At 39.6% G+C, this 20,647-nt stretch overlaps 1 protein-coding gene across 4 annotated transcripts in view; it reads right to left on the bottom strand.

Moving 5' to 3' along the window:
* CSRNP3 (cysteine and serine rich nuclear protein 3) overlaps positions 1-20,647 on the bottom strand; it is a 76,441-nt gene that overhangs the window by 33,800 nt on the left and 21,994 nt on the right. For 2 of the 4 annotated variants that reach the window (XM_027733751.2, XM_039382092.1), the window contains one exon: positions 266-436. In XM_027733751.2, the coding sequence (XP_027589552.1) occupies positions 266-413 (148 nt within the window). In that variant the 5' untranslated portion in view covers positions 414-436. Of the gene's footprint in view, positions 1-265; positions 437-12,316; positions 12,439-13,833; positions 14,059-20,647 lie in introns of those variants that run through there. The other 2 variants (XM_027733750.2, XM_039382093.1) reach the window with 2 other exon arrangements.

Raw genomic sequence — 20,647 nt, 5'->3', positions numbered from 1 at the left:
AACAGCTACATAATTCAAACAGCAAATAGGTAGGAGCTTCCAAGTGACTTCCAACTTTTACAATGATGAATACTTTTATATAATTAACAAGAAGTCAAAAGGATACGAGTTTACTAAGTCATTTTGAGCAAGTCACAAACTAAACACCACAGGAGTCCATTTTATCATCTGTTCAATTAAAAATCATCATGCTTATCTAACTATAAAATTTACTTTATTTTGAGAAACAGGAATCATTCTTTAGACACACAGATTTAGTACTTACGGGTAAAATGATTAGAAGTGGATGGATTGACACTATCACCACTGTCAGCACTTTCACTGCTAGAAATGTCATCATCTGATTCCCGCACAGAGGAACAAGGTGAGGAGCCATCAACTTCTTCAAACTTCCTCTTTAAAATTCCACTCATCGCTGCAATGCTGTCACACGCACCTGTAACAGGAACAGAAGCAATGAGACACTGAAACATCCAGCTGCAAAATACGCAGTCATAACCTCCAAAGTAATTTTTACTTAGAAGTACCAATAAGTTGCCACTTCTAGTGTTGAATAACCATTTAGTATGAAATTACACATAATTAATTAGGAGACAGCGAAGCCATAAGAAAAAAAAATCTTAAGTTGTACTTTAACTTGATATGTACGGAGATGGTTATTTCACTAGGATAATGTGTAACAGCTTGCTTTCAGGGAGTATTTTTCCCATTTTGATGTCAATAGCATCCCTGGTTTCTGGATTACATTGTGAAATTTCAAACAAAGAAACAACTTGCAGTTTCTCTTCAAAGAGCCTGACTTGGTCCCTCCCTTGGCTGCCACAGGACAAAGTAATGTTCACAATCAGGGATGAAATTAAGTAAGAAGAAATCATCCTGAACACTACAGTTCCCATTACCAAATATATGTGATCTAACCAGTGTTCACATCTCTCTATAAGAAATCCATCTCATAATTCCAATATTACAGACAGAGAAAAGACAGTGAAGTCACAAAGATCATATACCAATTTAGTGCTCAAAAAATACCTGGAATTCAGAAATTCCTCACCTCAGTCAGAGGCACTAATTGCTTCCCAAATTTTCTCCTCTTCTCCCTCCAGCATGGGTTTATGAAAGGCAGGTTCAGCTTGACTGATCTGAAGCCCTTCTATGACAAAGTGACCAGTCTAGTGTTTGAAGCAAAAGCTGTGGATGTTGTCTACCTGGACTTTACTAAAGCCTTTGGCACCACATTCTTATGGAGAAACCGGCTGCTCACATCTTGTACTCTTCGCCAGGTTAAAAACTGGATGAATGGCCAGGCCAGAGAGTGGGGAGGTGCTGGTCAACAGCAGCTGAACATGAGCCAGCCTGTGCCCAGGTGGGCAAGAAGGCCAATGGCATCTTGGTATCAAAAATAGTGTGGCCAGCAGGACCAGGTCAGTGATTGTTGCCCTGAATTTGGCACTGGTGAGGCTGCACCTCAAGTCCTGTGTTCAGTTCTGGGCCTCTCAGTACAAAAAAAGACACTGAGGTGCTGGAGTGAGTCCAGAGAAGGGCAATGAAGCTGGTGAAGGGTCTAGAGACCTATGAGGATCAGCTGAGGAAGCTGGGGTTACTTAGCCTGGAGAAGAAGAGGTTCAGAGAGGGCCTTCCTGCTCTCTACAACTACCTGAAAGGAGGTTGTAGTCAGGTGGGGGCCAGCCTCTTCTCCCAAGTAACAAGTGACAGGACAAGAGGAAATGGCCTCAAGCTGTGCCAGGGGATGTTTAGATTGGATACTGGGAAAGATTTCTTCACTGAAAGGGTCGTCATGCATTAAAATGGGCTGACCAGCAAAGTGGTTGAGTCACCATTCCTGGAGGTATTTAAAAGATGCCCAGATGTGGCACTTGGGGACATGTTTTAGTGGTACACTTGTCAGTGTTAGGTTAATGGTTGGATTCAATGATCTTTGAGGTCTTTTCCAATTTAAATTATTCTGTGATACCCACATTAAGAAGTAAGATGCCTAATATATTCCTGAGGTTGAATAGAAGATGGTAAAGCAAAGTATTCAAGTGGAAATTTAGCAGCAGAGGTAGAAATATCACATGTGATTACAGAGAAAGTGTGCTCTTAAGTAACTGAGGAGAAATCAAGAACAGCTAAAGCCTGCCCAGAGGACACTCAGCTGCCACCACGCTGCCTGCAGCACTGCAAAGACAAGCACTGCTGACACTTATCCAGACAAAAAAATTTGTCTAGGATTAATGACATACTATACTTGCAGAGGACACACACCTAGCACTACAGATGTGTGTAGCACATGGCTCTGCCAAATCCCACTGAAAGCAAGAAAAATAAAGGAGAAATTTACATTTCTCATGAAATAGAACTTCTTTAAATCCCTGGAGCTACCTTTAGGACTCATTAATTCTGAGCCAATCACATTCTGCTCCTTCCAGAAAGCTGGAACTAGGTAAGCTCCAGAACTCCCTTCCAACCAACATTTCTATGGTTCTACGTTTAAAAGAACCAATAAATTTGTCAGGAAGCTATCATAAGCTGGGCTAAGTGGCTACTGGTAAAGAAGACAAGGTTAAGGCAGAGACTCCAGTACTGGCCATACTGTTTAACAATTAGCACATTTCAGGGTTTTGGCCCCGGCCACCTCACGCTCTCCTGGATAACGCAGGATGAAGCAGGCACCAGAACCATTCCCAGCAGGCAGGCTGGATGAGGGCACCTGGGTTTTGGCAAAGGCCTGACAGCTTAGCCACTGTGGACAAGAGCTGCATCCTGCCACTTGGCAGCAAAAGACAGAGAATGCTGTCCCTAGTCTGTATCTTTCTTATTTTTTCAATTAGTACAGAGGTAGTATCAGTCATGTAGGTGCTATGTTCTGACCCTGTAAGCACAGCACTTCAGCAGATTCTCTGCTATTTTGGCTCACACTTGGTCTCGTACCAAGTAGCTTCAAAGTCTCCTATGCATTCTATAGCTCCCTTCAAGCCCCAACACCAGTTTCTTTCCTGGAAAAAAACAAAGCGACAGCATGAAGAGATCTGCATCCAACTTTTGGCCAGGTATGAAGCTAGAACAGGATCAAGGTGAGTATATGAGGATGAAAACGACAAAAAACCAAAACCAAACCAAACCAAAAAATGCCAAACCAACAAAACAACCATTAAAAAAAAAAAAAGGAAAGAAAAAGCAGGAATCACCAGATTACAGTCTTTAAGACCAATTCAAAATCATAATTCAGCAAACATTGAAGTCTATCTATAGGAAATTCTGTAGCTGAGGTGGCAAGAACATAGTGGTTTCTTTCCATTGCAACAGAAAGTTAGTTCTAATTACTTGTTCTGCTTTGCCGACAAAGCATTCTACCTTGCCTACCAGCTCTTAAGCACAGCAGGAGGGAGTTATGCACAGGTTTAAACTTGCCTTTTTAAGTCAAAACTAGAAATTACATATACATCATACAACATTTTTATTATATTATTTAATTACAAGGACTAGAACAAAAGTTTTATAATAATGGAGTTCATTCACCTCTTAAGAATCAAAATCTCTAAGAAGAACACAAACGATCACGCCAAGTTTAATATCCTGTCTCCAGCAGCAGTCACTACTTAACGCTTCAGTGGAAAGCAATGGGATGCGAAATGCAGCCACAACCACTGCGGACGCACAGCTCTGCTTCCTCATCCTTGCAGTCAATTTCCCCTAAGCATAAGGCTGAAATGCTGCTATATGACAGTGCGCAGCATCTCAGAAATTCATTTGACTTGATCTCCTGAGGCAACAAATTTCTCATTAGTTTACTGGGAGAAAAAAGCCACAACAAAACACAGCTCCTGAAACTATAGCCACAGACCCTTCAAAATCACAGCAGTTTCAATCTTTACAATATTTTGGACAATAAAGAGCAGCAGAAAAGCACCACTGTCTAGCAGCATGCTGTACTAGACAGAACTCCACTTACACAGGTACTCCCCACAAAGTGGAAACAGCTGAAGAGAAGTCACTGACATCTTCTTGCTATATTATAGTGATATTTCCATTTCAATCACCAGCAGTGATTATATTACATGGGAGGTACAGTACATCTGTTGATCCTGTATGGAACTAGGAAATGCCTTTATATTTGGGGGCTGTGCAGGGAGGGAATGGTGATGGAGACACAAATGGAACTGCAGCATCAAGTTCCTCATCCCAAAGCCAGGGAGTCTGTCCAATGGCTGCAGTTGCTGGAAAGCAGCCGGCATGTTCTGCCTACGCTCTCAATCCCACAGCTGTGCACCCTGAACAGCCTTGCCTCTGGGGAGCTTCCCAAAACCACACAGCCTCTTGCTGACACTACCCCACTTTTAATGTGGCAACTAAAATGTTCATCAGACAGAACAAGGAAGTGAACAAGAAACTGTGCAGGTCTGAAAACACTTGTGCACTTGGCTGCTATTCAGGTTCTTCCCAATTTTGAGTTAATGATCCCCAGAACAAGATATGGATTCCCATCAGAACATACAGCCCATGACAGTAATGTGGAGGGAACACTGCTCCCTGATACAGACAACTTGTGTCTGCTCAGGGAACTAGAGCCCCTAGGGACCGAAAACAAAAGCAGAGGGAGCGATGTGCCATCTCAACAGGTACACACTGCCACCTCACAGTTACACCTGCTCATCTACCCCCGGCAAGGGCACAGGGGCATACAAATGGCTGATTACCACACAGGCATGGGGGATTAAAATGTTTATCTCTCAAGCATCTAACCTCCAATTGCCTCACTTCTTACTTCATTAAGGGGACGTGACTTGTGACTTAGGGACTAATCCTGAAACCTTACTCAGAAGCAAAAGACTTGTGGCCCTCAATGACCACAGACAGTCCTTAGTGCAAGGAAAAAAAGCATTACTGCTCAAAGAGAGCCATGGGAAGGATGGGAAATTTTACAGCCATCTCAACACTGCTACGAAACACGCTCCTCCCTACACTATGCTACTGCACCTCTGCATCAGTAAACGAGCTCTGCTGCCACTGTAATTTTGCCTTGCCTTCAAAAACAATGGATTCTTATCAGTTCTAAAACACTTTAAAAGAAAAGGTTTGAAAAACAAAGCAGATGTATTAACTACTAGGCATAATGATAGCTTGGCCTATTAATTTTCAAAATTCTTTTTCTGAACATAAATCACTCTCCCCTTCAACAAAAAGCAATGGAATTCCGTTATTTTATCTTCTGGTCACCTTAAAATCAACTTTTCTCTCTTAACACCCTTAAACTACATCTTTAAAGCATTAAGTTTGCATACGCAACTAACGTAATGTCAAGATTATAATTTAAATATTTAGTCAGAACTTCCCTATGAGGAAATATACCTTGTGCTACACAATGTTTGCTCTAATTGAGAAAGCATTAACACTTGGGATGAGAGTGACGCAGTATTTAGTTGGAGCCTAGATTCTTTCTTTCAAAAATATTTCCATGCATTACTATTTCAAATGCAGAGGAAGTGTAGTGAAAGTGTCAACAATGAGACTGCCAAGGGCATGGTCAAAAGAAATGGCTACAACAATTTAAATGGTTAAATAAATATAGGCTAAAAGTCAAGTCAAGGGTAAACATATAAGTTCATACTGCCTCTGGCAGGAATCAATTATGCTGGCTATTTTGACCTCTAAATAGGTTCTTCTGGAGAGGAAACATGAAGAGCTTGCTCTTACTCTTTCACTTTTTACCCATTTTCTCTCATCTTCATTGCAAGTTCATATGTAGGTTGACATATGTTTAAACTTAGCAAAAATATTTAAAAAAGAAAAAGAGATAAACTATTTTATTTATGTTGAAAAACACTGATAAGTTAAAAAAATTTGCAACTACAGTGGTTGAAAAGCATTCTCACTCCAAAGAACATTAAGGAAAACATTTGAAATTCTTACTGGAGACATTTTGAGAAATGTCAAAAATGTGTCTAAACAGACAAAAAATCGCCCATATTAGTCAGTTTTTGAGAATGACAATACAGACCGAATAACACAATGAAAGAGGTAAAACTGGAGAATTAAAAAAGATGGGAAGGGATTGAAGTAAAAGGTTACAAAAATATTCCTTTCCTACAGAAGCCAGACTCTTTAGACAAAAATACTGAGTTTCAAGTTTCCTTCACTGTTAAAGAGAAATATAAATGAAATAGCAAAGCCATGCACTGTCATTGTCACTGGAGGCCAGTTATAAAGGAGAAGGTAAACAAAGCAGATATAAAAAAATACGGATGTCCTCAAAGCTGAGTGTTACCATGCAGTGGTGTTCATCTCTGCTATGTATCCCAACATATCGCTAAGGTTTTGCATTAGCTCAGCACAATCAGCAGAAGCAGATCAGTTCTACTAATATATGCAGCTTCTCAGCAGAATTAATTTGCGAAGCAGAACACTGCCCTAACACGGTTAGACTGTTTGCAGTTCCCTTGTGAAATACATTCTTAGCTTCAACAGGCATCTCTGAAACATAAATACACATTGCTTTGGATATCAAAATAAATACTAAGTAGAAGGCCATATGATGGCAAAAATTATGCTATTTACCAATTATTCACTACTTAACTCTGCTCTTCTAACACAGGTTTTCTTCTATCATACACTGGCAAAATTTAATTATGTGTACGCGTTTAACGCACATGTTTAATGTGCTTTAGCAAATATTGTTAATAAGAATTCATCACAGAGGTGGCACGAAAAAGGGTCTTAGCTTATTATGCACCAAATCCTGAGATATTAAAGACCTGCCTGTGCACAGCCAGCAGCCATTTGCGTTTTAGTACTGCTGCAGCGTTATACAATAGACATGCTCAGCACGTTCCCTAATGGAGACTGTTTCAACTTTCCTCAATTCAGCGTTCAAATTCCAGCCTGGCAGATGATTTTGTCCAACCCGATGCCTTTGTCTTGTCACATCCACCCAAAAAAAGGCACAGCTGCAGGAATACCTTCTCCTACGCCCACTGACGCAGACATAGGTGCTCCAGGAGCTTCCAGGTTCAGTGAGAGAAAACATGAAAAATGCTGTAAGCCCCTGACACTACAAGAGTCAGACCATATTCTTCTGACTTCAAAACATTCAAGACATTTAAAACTTATGGTATGAGCTTGGTTCTTTGCATCCAACAACTTACAAGCATCCAATCAAAAGATTTTGGATTGATGGTTTTTTTTTTACTTTTTCTTTTCTCTTTTTCTTTTTTTTTAAACACCATAAGCATAAAAATCTCCCATAACAGCTTCTTTTTATTTTTAATAAATGTTAGAATTAGAAAGAACATAATTAACCCAATTCTCTAATAACATCACAGGACTGTGCAATTTTTAAGATACCAAGTAAATATTTGACAGTTATTTGCAGCCACTTAAAGTGACAGACTGGTATGTCTAGTAGCCCAAAATGCTTCTTGAAGAGGTTACCCTGTTCTTTTTTCTACTCTAAAGCTGAAAGAAAATAGTAGAAACTAAACTGCAGCTCAAAAATACCAGAAAACCTATTATTTTCTCCAGCGGAAATATCTGAGGAAGAGTGAAACAGGCCCCTAAAAACATAAATAATTTTGGTCAGCAGGAGCCAACATTCAGTTGCCACCAATGAAATGAATATAGCTCCATGGCATGAGAGTAAAATCATGACTTCATTCAAGGCTTGGCCTCAAGTAAAGCCAAAATTAGTAAAAAGATGCTTAAGTGCATCTTTCTCCCTAGAGAACAGAGTCAATAAAACTATTTGAACTGGAAAATATAAATTATTAATATCTACTGAAAGGTTGTGATGTTTTGAAATTACTGTCTTCAAAAATAGCTTTATGGCTATAATAATTCAAGTTTTCTATCTAGATCAAGGACAACACACAACCAAAATATAATGTTACAATCTGCAGGTTTCATGAACACCCAAGACAGTTCTAAGTAGGTGTTCAAACCCACAGAAAAATTACACCAAAAAAAAGATGTAAAATTACTATTGTTTCTCCTATTTGCTTTTTTATTTTTTACCATACATGGTGTATCTATTCAACCATGAAACCCAACATGTTTATTGAAAAAAACCCTGGAGATTTTTAGCAAAAATATTATTTCAACAATAAACATTGATGGTGGAAATTCACCAGAAAACCCCCATAATATATACAACAAATTACTGAATGCAGGAAACAACGAATTTATACAAAAACTGGTAAGTTTCCTTCTGACACATAAGTAGAGCATTGACAATTCACCTTCTTTTCTAAGAACAGCACAAGGTAAAAATAAGCTCCTCAGTTATTAGCTAAAAATATCAGTAGAATATAATTTCAAGTTTACCAAAAAAAAAAAAAAAAAAAAAGAAAGAAAGAAAAAATGTGGGAAACTACTGGAACTTGATTATTTACTAATTTGCCTCTTCTGGTTGGATTACCCAAGGCACAGTACAAGGGCTGCTTCACTGATGCTCCTCCCCAGGGTCGTGGTGTTTAAGCTTTCCTCTCTGTGGTTACTTTGATAATCAGGGACTTAGTCATAGTGCAAATTGTTTTTCTCTGGTGTGAACAGTCTCTCTTTTCCGTCTCACCACCCATTTGCACAACACTCGAGGAAGATCGACTGTCCTCTTCCGAGCTCAGCTGATATGAGGTATCCAGTTAAAACAACTAATAAGGAAAATACGGTAGACATATTGAGCAATATGACAGGCACAGAGAAAGCATAATTGCATACACCTGATGTCCTTAAGAAATCAGTCAAAAAGATCAGCTGCCCTAAGATAGCAAAGTCCCAAATTTAGTAACCACAGCATCATAGAATGAGATGTTTTTTATGAAGGCAGATAAAATAAGCATATTCGATGAACTAAAACGTTTCTCTGTAAGTCAGTCATCTTCTCAGAAATTTCAATAACTGAAAACCTCAAAGAGGATTTTTAAAGCACATATTCAATCACAGGCAATCTTTCCAACAATAACTTCAGATTTTTGGCCATCCAAAATTACCCAGAGGTCATTCAACTGTGCATGTGTACATGTGTGTAATCAACACAGAGCCACACAAAGGCAGGGTGTATCGCGTTAACGTGACAGACCACTTACTAGAAGGCTGACCTAAAATTACATTCCCAGCTGTGTTAAAATTGAATATTGACTCCTTTCACTTCTTTTTTAATGCTAAAGGAAATCAGGAGGTTTTGGCTGTAGTGACTTGGTATCATAATAAACACGTCTAAAAATCCCTTTCAGTTCACTTCATAATTCAAAGCTGAAAACTTCTCCAGAAGGCTGACAGAAGAGCTGCAGGTAAGTATATACCCATCCGATTCCCAAGGCCCTCTTGTCATTAAGACAGTGATGAATACAAATTGAGCAGCCAGCCCATTCCCATTGCATTGCCTGACTTGTAAGCACCTTATGACCACCCAACGACGCTTCAGCCAGGGGACTCTGCTGGAACAAAATTAATTATCTGCCCTACACTCTCCTGAAAAGCACTGCTGTGAAGGTACGGGGCTTATGCTTTCAACCTGAGGTGGTTCATATATTTTGATTTATCAAATCTCTGATCATTCTGCCTTTTCCAGGGGAGCTGAGATGAGAATGTTAATACTCTGCAATTTTCGCTTTTTCATTTCATTGTTAAAAGATGTTTGTTTATAAGTAAGAGCAGGTGAGGAGGGCACAATAGTAAACAAGTGAGCTACTTAATTGAAAGCTACAAAGTTAAACCTTGAGCTACTCTGAAACTGAATGGTTCAAAAAAGACTCAGGTACTGGAAGAGAGCAAAACAATGGCAGCCCTGCAAGGACTCCAAGTCCCCCCAGAGTCATGGGGTTTCCCTCCCACCCCCATAATAGAATACTTGAAAGACAAAAATGTTTGATTGAGAATAGCTGTCACAGATTCATGTTGGAAGTAAGCAGTGCTATCATTTGTTGTCCACACTAAAAACAATTAAACACATTTTGTGGCTTTCAACATTTTTTTGTTTACCCTTTCACCCCTACACAAATAGCACTTACTAGCGATTGCTATCACTTAAGAAATACAAAAACATTTGCAATCCAGCTTCCTTTTTTAACATATTCATAATATATTAAGAGCAGACTTCGTTCAATTATAACAAAGAACAGACTTTAAATCACCGAGAAGTTCATTATCAAACTCAGATCCCTATTCAGAAAAACCCAACCTCCTCCTGAAGCCATTGCAGTGTCAGCCTATTTCATCTTCCCAGAAGGACCAGCTGCTCCTCTGGTGGGAGATGCCCACAGACACTGGAGGAGTCCCGACTCCCACTTTCAGGCAGCCCAAGGAGATGTGTTTGAAATGAAAGCCTCCTTGCCCCAGCTGTGATGCCCAGCAGGGAACTGTAGGGCCTGGAGCTGGCCTATCAGCCCTTCCACAGATCCTGTAGTCATGGGACAGCACTTGTGGAGTCACCCCAGCAGCTCCTGCCCCCTCACACAGTGTATGGGCCTGGGCCAGCTGCCTGAGGTACCAACACCGGAACCGCTGCCACAGCACGGACACAACGCAGACCCATCTACCCGTCTGCAGAACGGATGAAAAGTGTGAATTATCTATATTGAGTCCCTTTTTTCTGGGTAAAAAAAAACTACAAAAGAAAAATGAAGCAACAGTGATCAAAACTCACTGGTAGGACTTGGAATGACATCAGCGTTTTAAGGATGTGATGGTATTTGGTGATGTTTTACTGAAGGAATGGCACATCTATAATCCAGATTTTCTCAGCATCATAACTGGTTCAGAGCAAGAACAAAGAGAGATACTGACAGACTACATGTAAATTTATCTTGCAATAGATTATACCTGCCTTGCTTCAGCCTGACCTTCTACCTGCTTGTTGAAAGGGAAAACAACTCAAATTCAAGGTTCAGTTACTACAAGTACCCTTTAGAGCAAGTAAGAGTTTTAAATGACACAATCATCTGTTGCTATTTCAGAGAAAATATTTAAGTTTTGGAATGAATTTCCAAACATTTGCCATTGTGTACTCTAAACCATGACTAACATGTCTTCAATTAATATTGAACTTAAACTTTAGTCAACTATTGCATCTGTCCACAGCAACAACTTTTTCAACAAATGCAAATTCCTCTTTCCAATAAACAAATGAGATTAAACATCTAACATATATGGTAAACATTGCACATTCTCAAACCAAAACACTACACACCAGACTTGGGGTCCTCAGATATAGAAGTAAATTAGTATAAATAACACTACACTTTGGTAATATGGGAGATCATAATCACGTCTCTGTCTCCAAAATGCCAGATACTTACAGAAACACTGGGTTCTATTTATGATCCTTAAAGGGGCTCAACAGCCACCATTCAAATTACAGCACAAAATGTTTACATAAACATACACCTCAGTTTGACTATAGATGGGGAAAAAAGTGTATCTCAAAATTACCATAACTTGGCAGCAGCACAAAACACCTTTTTGTTTCAGGATTTTTTCCTTAAACTTCCTTAAATAACTTAATACTGGCAATGCTTTAGAACATGAAATGCCTGATCCACAGAAAAACGTCTGGTGTTTTGTTTTCTGTCTGCCTAAATGAACAAGACAGGTGTATTTCAAAGTTGTGACTCCATTTTAACAGTGGGAATGCTCTTCTATTGGGATGTTCCTATTGTTATTTTAAAGCACACTGTTAATTTTATCTCTGTATGTACTTTAAGCACCTAACTGCCTCATAAATTGAAATTTAAAATCCACTTAATTAATTTTAAACAAATATAGTAATTACGCGATAATTCCGTGACTATATATATTGTTATATTTTCTACATTTAAATTAGCATAGAGTGACACATTCAGTGTATCTCATCCAATCTGATGGTACAAACCGCAGTGTTACTGTGATTTTACCAGGGTTCCCTGTGAAACAAATGAATAGTTGCACCTTAGTATGATGAAAAAGCACTTTTACACATCCTTTCTGATCTATTGTCTAAAACACGAACAGGCCTGTTTTCTGAGACGCCAAGCTCTATTTGCTTTTTAACGCAGAATTACCTTTCACAGGAGAACTGTTTTAAAACAGGGATTGCAAAGCAATTTAAATTAGTTTTCAGTAATATTTACAACTATAAAATTATGCATAATGGATTCCTAATCCGAGACCGCGTGGGCTGCGCTGCTGTTGCCGAGGCAGAGCCAGACCCCGGGTCCCGCACGGGGAGCCCCCGTCCCGCCCCGCTCCCCGCGGAGGCAGGTCCGGACCGCCCGCGGCGCTCCGCGATCGCTCCCCGCGCCCGCCGCGGGACAAAGCGGGGGCACCGCCGGCCCCGCGCCCCCCGTACCTGCCCCGGCCGCTGCCCCGCCGAGCGCCGGCACCGCCCCCTCATCTGCATGGCACTGCCCCGCCCCCGCCGCGGGGCACGCCGGGCACAGCGCTCGGGGCACAGCACGCCGGGCACGGGCGGCCGCGTCCCCCGCTCTCCTCGCCCCGGGCCCCGCCGGGGCCGCAGCCGCGGCCGAACCAGGGCCGGAGCTGGGGCCAGAGACGAGCGGCGCCGCCCGCGACCCCCACCCCGACCCGGGCGAGAGCCCGCCCGCCCACCGCGGCGGTTTCCAAGGAGACCCATTCCCCCCTCCCCCGGCTCTGCGGCCAGAGCCCGGGCTTCCTTTTCCCTTTTTCCTCTCTTCATTTCCAAGGGGCAGGGAGCTCGGGGGCGGCGAGGGTCGGGTTGTGCACGGCTCCTTTCAGCGGACACACAATAGCGAACCGGTACGAACACAACGCGAACGCATCTCTCCGCCCGCAGCCCCGGCAGCGCTGGGCCCTGCGCTCCCCACAGGGACACGGCAGCGAAATCAACGTGGTACCTATAAGGAACATTTCCCCATTGAAATCATAAGTGCACATAAAAGAAGATTCTGTTCTCAACGTTGTGGGTTTTATTTCTGTATTTCCCCAACTGCTTTTCAAGGGCTCCATCTCCTTTCTGCTGAAATACTCCCCCAAAATCAGCACATCTCTTTCTTTCAGGCATTGCCAACATATCTAATTCACGATCTCCAGTATTCAGAAAAGGGGAAAAAAAGCCCACAAACCAGTACTGTAAAGAGATTTCAAGATTAAAACTTTTACCTGGTTAATTTCTACGTGATGTGACACAACAGAAAAATTGCTTGTCTATCCTCTGTAAGACAAACATAGGCCACAGAAATCTCTGGGAGCAGTTTTCAAAAAATAATTAATGTATAATTAACTAAGAACTACTATGAGAAATAAATACTTGCTTGAAAAATAACATGTATTGCATTAATATTAGAGTGAAATGCAGGCAGAGGGTTATAATGTATCACTCCTATGTGTATATAATTGCATTAAAAATAAGACAAAACACCACTTTCAAAATTACCCAAGAAGAATGTGTAGGAAAAAAACATAAGTGCACTGTTAGATATGCTCTAATGTTACATTATTTTTAACCAAACACAGACGCTACAGATCTCCAACTGAGAAAGAATTAGTCTCAAATACATAGCAGAATAATAGATTGTTGTTACTAAATATTTTATGTTATTGGTAAATGATCCATCTAGCATAAATTTAATTTTACTTGCTACCCCATTTTTCATGCACAATTGAAGTTTGAATTGCATAGGAATAATGGTAGAAACATTTTTACAATAAGTTTGATCACAGAACTTACACAATTTATTTAGCCTGGTATCACATTGATGTGAATCCTTCCAATCCCACCTTACAAAATGCAAAAAACGCTGACTTTAGTAATAATAAGGAAATAGCAAAACCCCCACTTATATTTAAAATACTGAAGTGTGTGAAGAATCTATAAAAAAAACTGACCTGTTCAAATTGTTGTTTTTCCAATCCATGCACTGTTTTTATTAATTAGGAACCAAACCAGATTGATCGTCATTTTATAACGTTTGACATATTCACTGTCTTCCTACTTCCAGCGGAATCTTCTTAAATCTCCCAGCACTGTGTTTTATTGCTGGTACCATATGCTTTATTGTTCAGCCACAAGAGCTTCGCTCTGCACAAAGACTCATTACCTACTGCTTGCTGAGCAGCTTCAGGCTCACTGAGGCTGCCTGTGTGATCACATGGGAGTTTTGTCTGAGAAAGCCAGGCATGCCACTGATTTCACCGGCTACAGATATTTTTATCAGCTGAGGTCTACTATGAGGAAGGAATAACAAATTCTAAGGCTTCTTTAGCTCATTAAGACAGCAGTTGTTATGGAAATCCCCTCAACTTTTTTTTTCCCAATTATTATTATTATTAACACTCCCACTTGTAACACTGGTCCAAGTAGAAATTCAAGAGATCTGTTAGAAGTAATTTTTTCTTATGGGGAGTGGCACAAACCATGCATTGTCTGCATCGCTCCGCACACAGTGCACACTGAAATTAATATTCTGGAGAGGTAATATTTTGCCAACACTTAATCTGCCAGTGTTTATCCCTTATGGAGAGGATGAGCTTCCGAATGAAAAATTGTACCTAAAAAGCAGCCCCTTGATTTGAATTTGTCTCATCAGTCAAGGGCATTATCCTGTAATCTTTGGTCGTAAAATGAGTTTTGCTGGCTTCAGTGAGCCTACTCAGGTGAATGAGAATTGGCCATTTGAGCGAGGATTAGTCTCAAATCCGAATGACAAATTATGTAATACAATGAAGTCTAATCTCTTCTTGGTAATAGTTGCTGATACTCAGGGCGGGATTTTTTTGTGTGCGCGTGTTTGGTTGGTTGGGGTTTGCTGTTTATTTTTAAAAAAATATAAATTTGAATAACATTTTATATTACTTAAAAACTTAATATTTACCTAAGCATTTCACATTAGAATAAGTGAATATCTACATTCAAATTACAAAAGCCTTTATAGAAAATGGTAAATATTATTGATCTTTTTTCACTGATGCATTATCAGTATGAGGGATCCATGTTGGAATATTTGGAGATAGCTTAACTCCTTCTGCAGAGTGAATTTGCCAAATATTCTAATTTAAAGCTCTCAACAAACCATCTAGTGATCTAGTGATGATAAATGAACATCTCTTCTCCACCCTGAAAACTGGTAGTGAACACGCAATTATCCATAATTTTAACACTGCAAAGATGCTGCTATTCTATAGTCAATTATCTCTAGAATAATTCATAGGATTTTGATAACATAAGATAGCAAAAAAACCTGTTTTCTCATTAACATTCCACAAATGAAATACCTCCTTATTCTATTTAAGATCTCTCTCATTACAATAAATGACAGCTCGTAGCTCATGGTTGGCATTATTCTGGTCCTATGGAAGTGAGTGGAAGTTTTGCTACTGATCTGCATGGAAGAAGGGACAAGCATGACTAATACAGTTTCATTCGCCTTACCGTGTCATCATGCAAATCAATGACAAAACTCATTTCTTTATTGTTCTTGGCATCTTGCTCATCTTGTATTATTAAGGTTTTGTAACAGTTGATATGCAGTGTCTGTGATTACACTGAATTATACCAGATGGTTAGTAAAGGATTCAGAATTACCCACAACTAAATACAGTAATGAATATCTTCTAGACTCTCACATTCACGTTTTTTAATAAAAAATTCTGTTATCAAGAATGACTGTATTTTTCAGTGCCACCATTTTCATCTACCCAACGACACGGACCGAGCAGATTGTTCGTGGCTGAGAACCTTCTACGTCTCTTAAGCAGAAAGCACTGCTGTGTACACATTAATGAGAAGAAACGAAAGCAGACTAGATGGGTTGCTAACGAACAGCTGGTTTAGCTAAAGCTATGCATTTTTTTTCCCCTGGCGATATCACTGATGATGTCACGATGCCAGTGCAGGAAGACATAAACAAAAGGCAGGCATTTTTTCTGCAGTAGCACTAAGGGAAAAAATAAAAACCAAACCTCTGACAGATAGAAAGAACAAAAACTGGCAGAAAAATAGTACTACTGTCACATTTTTGTGGTTTGTTGTTATATACACTATGGAACAGTTCTGAAATCCAGGAAGGTGGTTAGAGGAAAACACATTCAAGGACATGATACAGTTAAACCAGTTAGCAGCAAAGTGTTGTTTCTGCAGGAGACAATAGCAGCAAGCAGTCTCCAAGGCAGCCTCAGTTAATCACTTCTTCAAGGTTGATGGGGGGAGGGAGGGAAGCTTCAATCCTCCATAGTGGAATTTGGAATTTCCTAATTCTAACTTGACATATTTAGGTAACTGAATTATATTCCATCCCATACTCTCTTCTTACAGGATTACTGAATAGATGTCAGAGCAACATTGCTGAATTTCTGCTCAAACATACTATTAAGGAAGTGCCTTTTTGCCACCATGGAAGGCATTATAGATCACCCAAGAGCCAGAACTTAGACCTCTCTTGTCACTCCTTAGTAAGAAGAGCTCCAAATGAGACAATACATTCCAGTACCCCTCTTGTAAGAGACAGGACTTCTTCAAGAGAATCCAAATTCACCTTTCCTTGAAACAACAGTGGGTGTATGCAAATGCTTAGCAGTCTCTTCTACCCAAGGCCTCCCATGGGGAGTCAAGGTAAGCAAGAGCTCTCTTTTCTCTAATGTAAGGAAACAGAATCAAGAATCTGCTGACCATCTGTAAATAAGGGTAAAATCCTGGTTTATTCTACTCTATGTGCATTTAAACTTGAGTACTTTTATAAAGGTTACATGCATTGAAATACAGATCTTGCACGGAATTTAAAAACAAACAAAAAAACCCCCAAACGCCCACAACAACCCAAAACGAGCCATATATTGCATATCAGACTAAGCCTACGATTTGAAATTCAAATAATTTCCACCTTATACAACTAAATTATTTTGTTAGGTATTGAACTTAATCTGCTGTTCAGTATCCTGTATCACAGTTGGATGAATCAGATATGAATCAAAACAATTACAGGAACAGACTGTTCAATTTCATTGAACAAAAAAGGGGCACCTTGCACTCAATTCTTATTCTAAAGTTTGGAATCCTGTACCTTGCAATGAAATGCAAGAGCTCCTCTTTTTCCAAGTACACCAAAAATGCAATAACTTCCATAGCAGTTGAGTAAAAGAGGGTTTTGCTGAAACTCTTTTGCAGTCTAGTGCCAAAAAAGATCTGAAGTCTAGGATTTATAAAACGTGTTCAGTGGACCATGCATGCTCTACTCCAGCTCTTACAAACAGCATGGTTCACATGCCATGGTTTGCAATTTATGAGCTACAGCAGCAGCTCTAAATGCCTCAGCACTGGCTTTCAGGTTTGGAAATAGATGATTAGTGGTCACTTCTTTGGTAAGATCTATAAACCTTACCCATGTCAAGTCCTCTAATTTGAATTCAAATTCAAATTGCAAACTTCCAGTGGAACTCTGCCATTACAGAAGTTCTAGAGAGTTAAAAATGCACACCTAAGAGAAAATAGTGTAATAATTAATCTGAAGTTACTATCAGTAACACTGGGCTAGGATAATCTTAAGTATAAATTCTACATATTTCTTTCCAGACCAAATATAACTTAATCAAATAAATTTCCACACCCTGGCCCCAAATGTCTTGCTTTCTCTAGATATATCACAGTCACAGCTAAACCATCTTCAAGTAGTGTCATGGTAACTCTTTGGTTCCAAATACTGGGGCCTGATGGATTTCTATAGCCTGCCAGGAAGAATGACACATTTTGGGTTCCTGAACTGTGCAAATATGAAAATCCTACTCATTCATAAATGGCATTTTCAACAAAGAAATGCAACTATGTTTTGAAATAAAAGTCAGTGAAATAAATGAAAATAGACAAAATTTATTTGAAAGGTAAGATGATATCTGCTTTCTCCATCCATCTCTTGATCTGCAACCTATAACTGAAGGGCAGGCCTGTGGGAAGCTGTTCTGATTTCTGCACCCTAGCAATCTCATCCCCAACTTCATGCAGTGACTCCTAGCTTGTCAATGTAGGGCTGCTAGTGCCACCCTTCACTCTTACTTCTGGCACTCTTACCCTGTCATGTCAATTTGAAGGACGCCATGTACAGTTTGCTATTTTTCTGATTCTTAAAAAGTACCTGCTTGAGCAGGGCCAAGTTCCTAAAAGCAGGCACAGAGTAACAGTAAATTCTCTTTACACATACTATGAGGTATAGAACAGCATACCCCTTCCTACTGAATTTTAGCAAAACAGCTCTTGAAAACAACCTCATTTTTAATGATACAGTCTTGCTACATCTTACATAACCTGCATTTTTCCAAGATAAAATTAACCCCTTCCAGGGTGATATCTCAAAGGAAAGCACTCTTCCTTTCAGAAAACAACACTGAAAGGAACTATGCATTAGAAGAGCTACTGTATGCAAACAAAAATACCCCCCTGTAGTAAACATACGGGGTTTCTTTCTCCTTTCACAACCTTTCTCAAAACTGATAGTTAACTACCAAAATCAAAGAAATATTAGCTTTGGCAGGCAAACTAGTGTACTGAGAGGTGTATAGCCAAGTGGCAAAAGAATCTCGTGACTACTGTTGCGTTAGATGATGTGAATGATCAAAGCAAATAATTAATAATGTAATGCTTCATACAGCCATCATTCAAAATGCCAGCAGAGCATCGTGTTTTTCAAATAAAACTAAGTAAGTTATATTTGAAAAAGCAAACTGGTCATTACCTTGTTTAAAAAACAAACACTTAGAAGGCAGATACTTGAAGAAAAGAGACTGCCTGTGCTGTCTTGTATGTGCTTCGTAAGCCAGCTTTGCTCCAGCCAGTTTCCATGACACCTCAGACATTGCAATGTGATCCATGCAGATTAGTAACTCGGAACTATGCAAAACTATGCTTGGTGTGGTTAGAAATTGCAAGACATAAACAGAAGAAACAAAGGTACCTTTTCGTTTATAATTAACTGACTCCTTACTCCATTCCTTTTTCTCTTGCTTGGTCACTAAGCACACCTTTTCCCAAAGTATTATTTTCCAGCTTATAAATTTCACTTGGCTGTTGACCAGCAAAAAGTTTTAAAATAAATAAAATTAAGATATATTTGAAGCAAGCATGATAGCTAGTATTTTTTCTCTCCAACTACTTGGTTATTCTAGTCCTCCTTATACCACAGTAAACCAAAAAAGTTTACTGAGTCAGTGCGGTTGAAACAAGAAAAAAAATCCAGTCAGAAGGAAGCAGACTGGACTTGTCATCAAAAGAGCTTTATAAAGCACCACTGTTGCTAAACCAGCAACATTTGCCTCATTCCTTGTTTTCTCAACTTCCATAGTGGAGCAGACAAGCTCTTTAGTTTTCATCTTCCACAGAAAGATGAATTTTTCATTGTTACAATTTTTACATTTGTTCCTGTCTACCATAAACACAACTATATTAATTTGAGCAGAGGCAGATGTAAAAATATAACAGATACAGAGTTAAGCAGTAACGTAAATTTTATAGCAGTTAGTTTATGAAGCATTCTGACTTAAAACACAAGACATTTTCAATGTACTATTTAGAATAAAAACCACAACACTGAATTACAGGTTATATGGTAACTTGTCACTGTTTCAAATAACATTTAAAGCCTAGAAACTGATTCTCCTTTAGTAATGTGTATTCAGCAGAACTTGAAAATAATTTTTATTTATTTTTTCATTTGTCTACTAGCATCACGGATAACATCAGCACAGCAATGGGAATTTTATTGCTTGTCCTGAGTCTTCTCTACCAGCAGAACACTACACATTTCCCCCCAATATGTTGCCTGACAGCAGCCTACATTAATAAAGTAAAAGTATTTTACAGGCGATTTCCCTTCTCATACCCTAAAAAACATGGTCATGATTTCACTTGCCTGTAAGTCAGCATTAAAGAAATTAAATGAAAAATATTTTCATATATTGTAGTATCCAAAATGATTTTCCTACCATGAATACGCATTTTCATAACATTAAAACCCAAACCACTGTACTTTTACAGAAAACTTCTTCCTATGTCATTGTAACATTCTAAAGCTTCAGAAAGTACATGAGCCAATGGTATGTGATTACAGCCCAGAAAGCCAACTGCATCAAAAGAGGAGCGGCCAGCATGTCAAGGGAGGTGATTCTGCCCCTCTACCATCATGAGAGCCCACCTGGAGTGCTCTAACTAGCTCTGGGGTCCTCAGCACAAGAGAAACATGGACCTGTTGGAGCAGGTCCCCAGGAGGGCCACAAAGATGATCAGAGGGCTGAAGCACCTCTCCTATGAAGACAGGGTGAGAGCCTGGAGAAGACTTCATGAAGACCTTGTTGTGGCCTTCCAGTATTTAAAAGGGACTTAGAAGAAGTGGAAACTGTTTTAAACTAAAAGAGGGGAAATTTAGATTCGCCATTAGGAAGAAATTCTTTAGTCAGAGGGTAGTGAGGCACTGGAACAAGCTGCCCAGTGAAGTTGTGGAAGTAGTCAAGTTCAGGTTGGAAGGGGCTTTAAGCAACCTGGTCCAAATGGGTGCCCATAGCAGGGGGCTTTGAATTGGATGATTTTTAAGATCCCTTCCAACCCAAGCCTTTCTATGATTCTACTCTATGAAAGTAAGCCGCTCAAATTCAGAAATGTGCTTTCTAAGGAATGCTGATTGTCATTTCTTCCATTTAGGAAGAAGATGGATAGCAGTATTTA

This window comes from Pipra filicauda, unplaced genomic scaffold (genome assembly GCF_003945595.2).
Source record: "Pipra filicauda isolate LSUMZ 115617 unplaced genomic scaffold, ASM394559v2 scaffold253_size2546935_pilon, whole genome shotgun sequence".
NCBI classification, from domain to species: domain Eukaryota; kingdom Metazoa; phylum Chordata; class Aves; order Passeriformes; family Pipridae; genus Pipra; species Pipra filicauda.
Note: the sequence above shows the minus strand (reverse complement) of the source record. Positions and strands in the feature narration are given on the sequence as shown.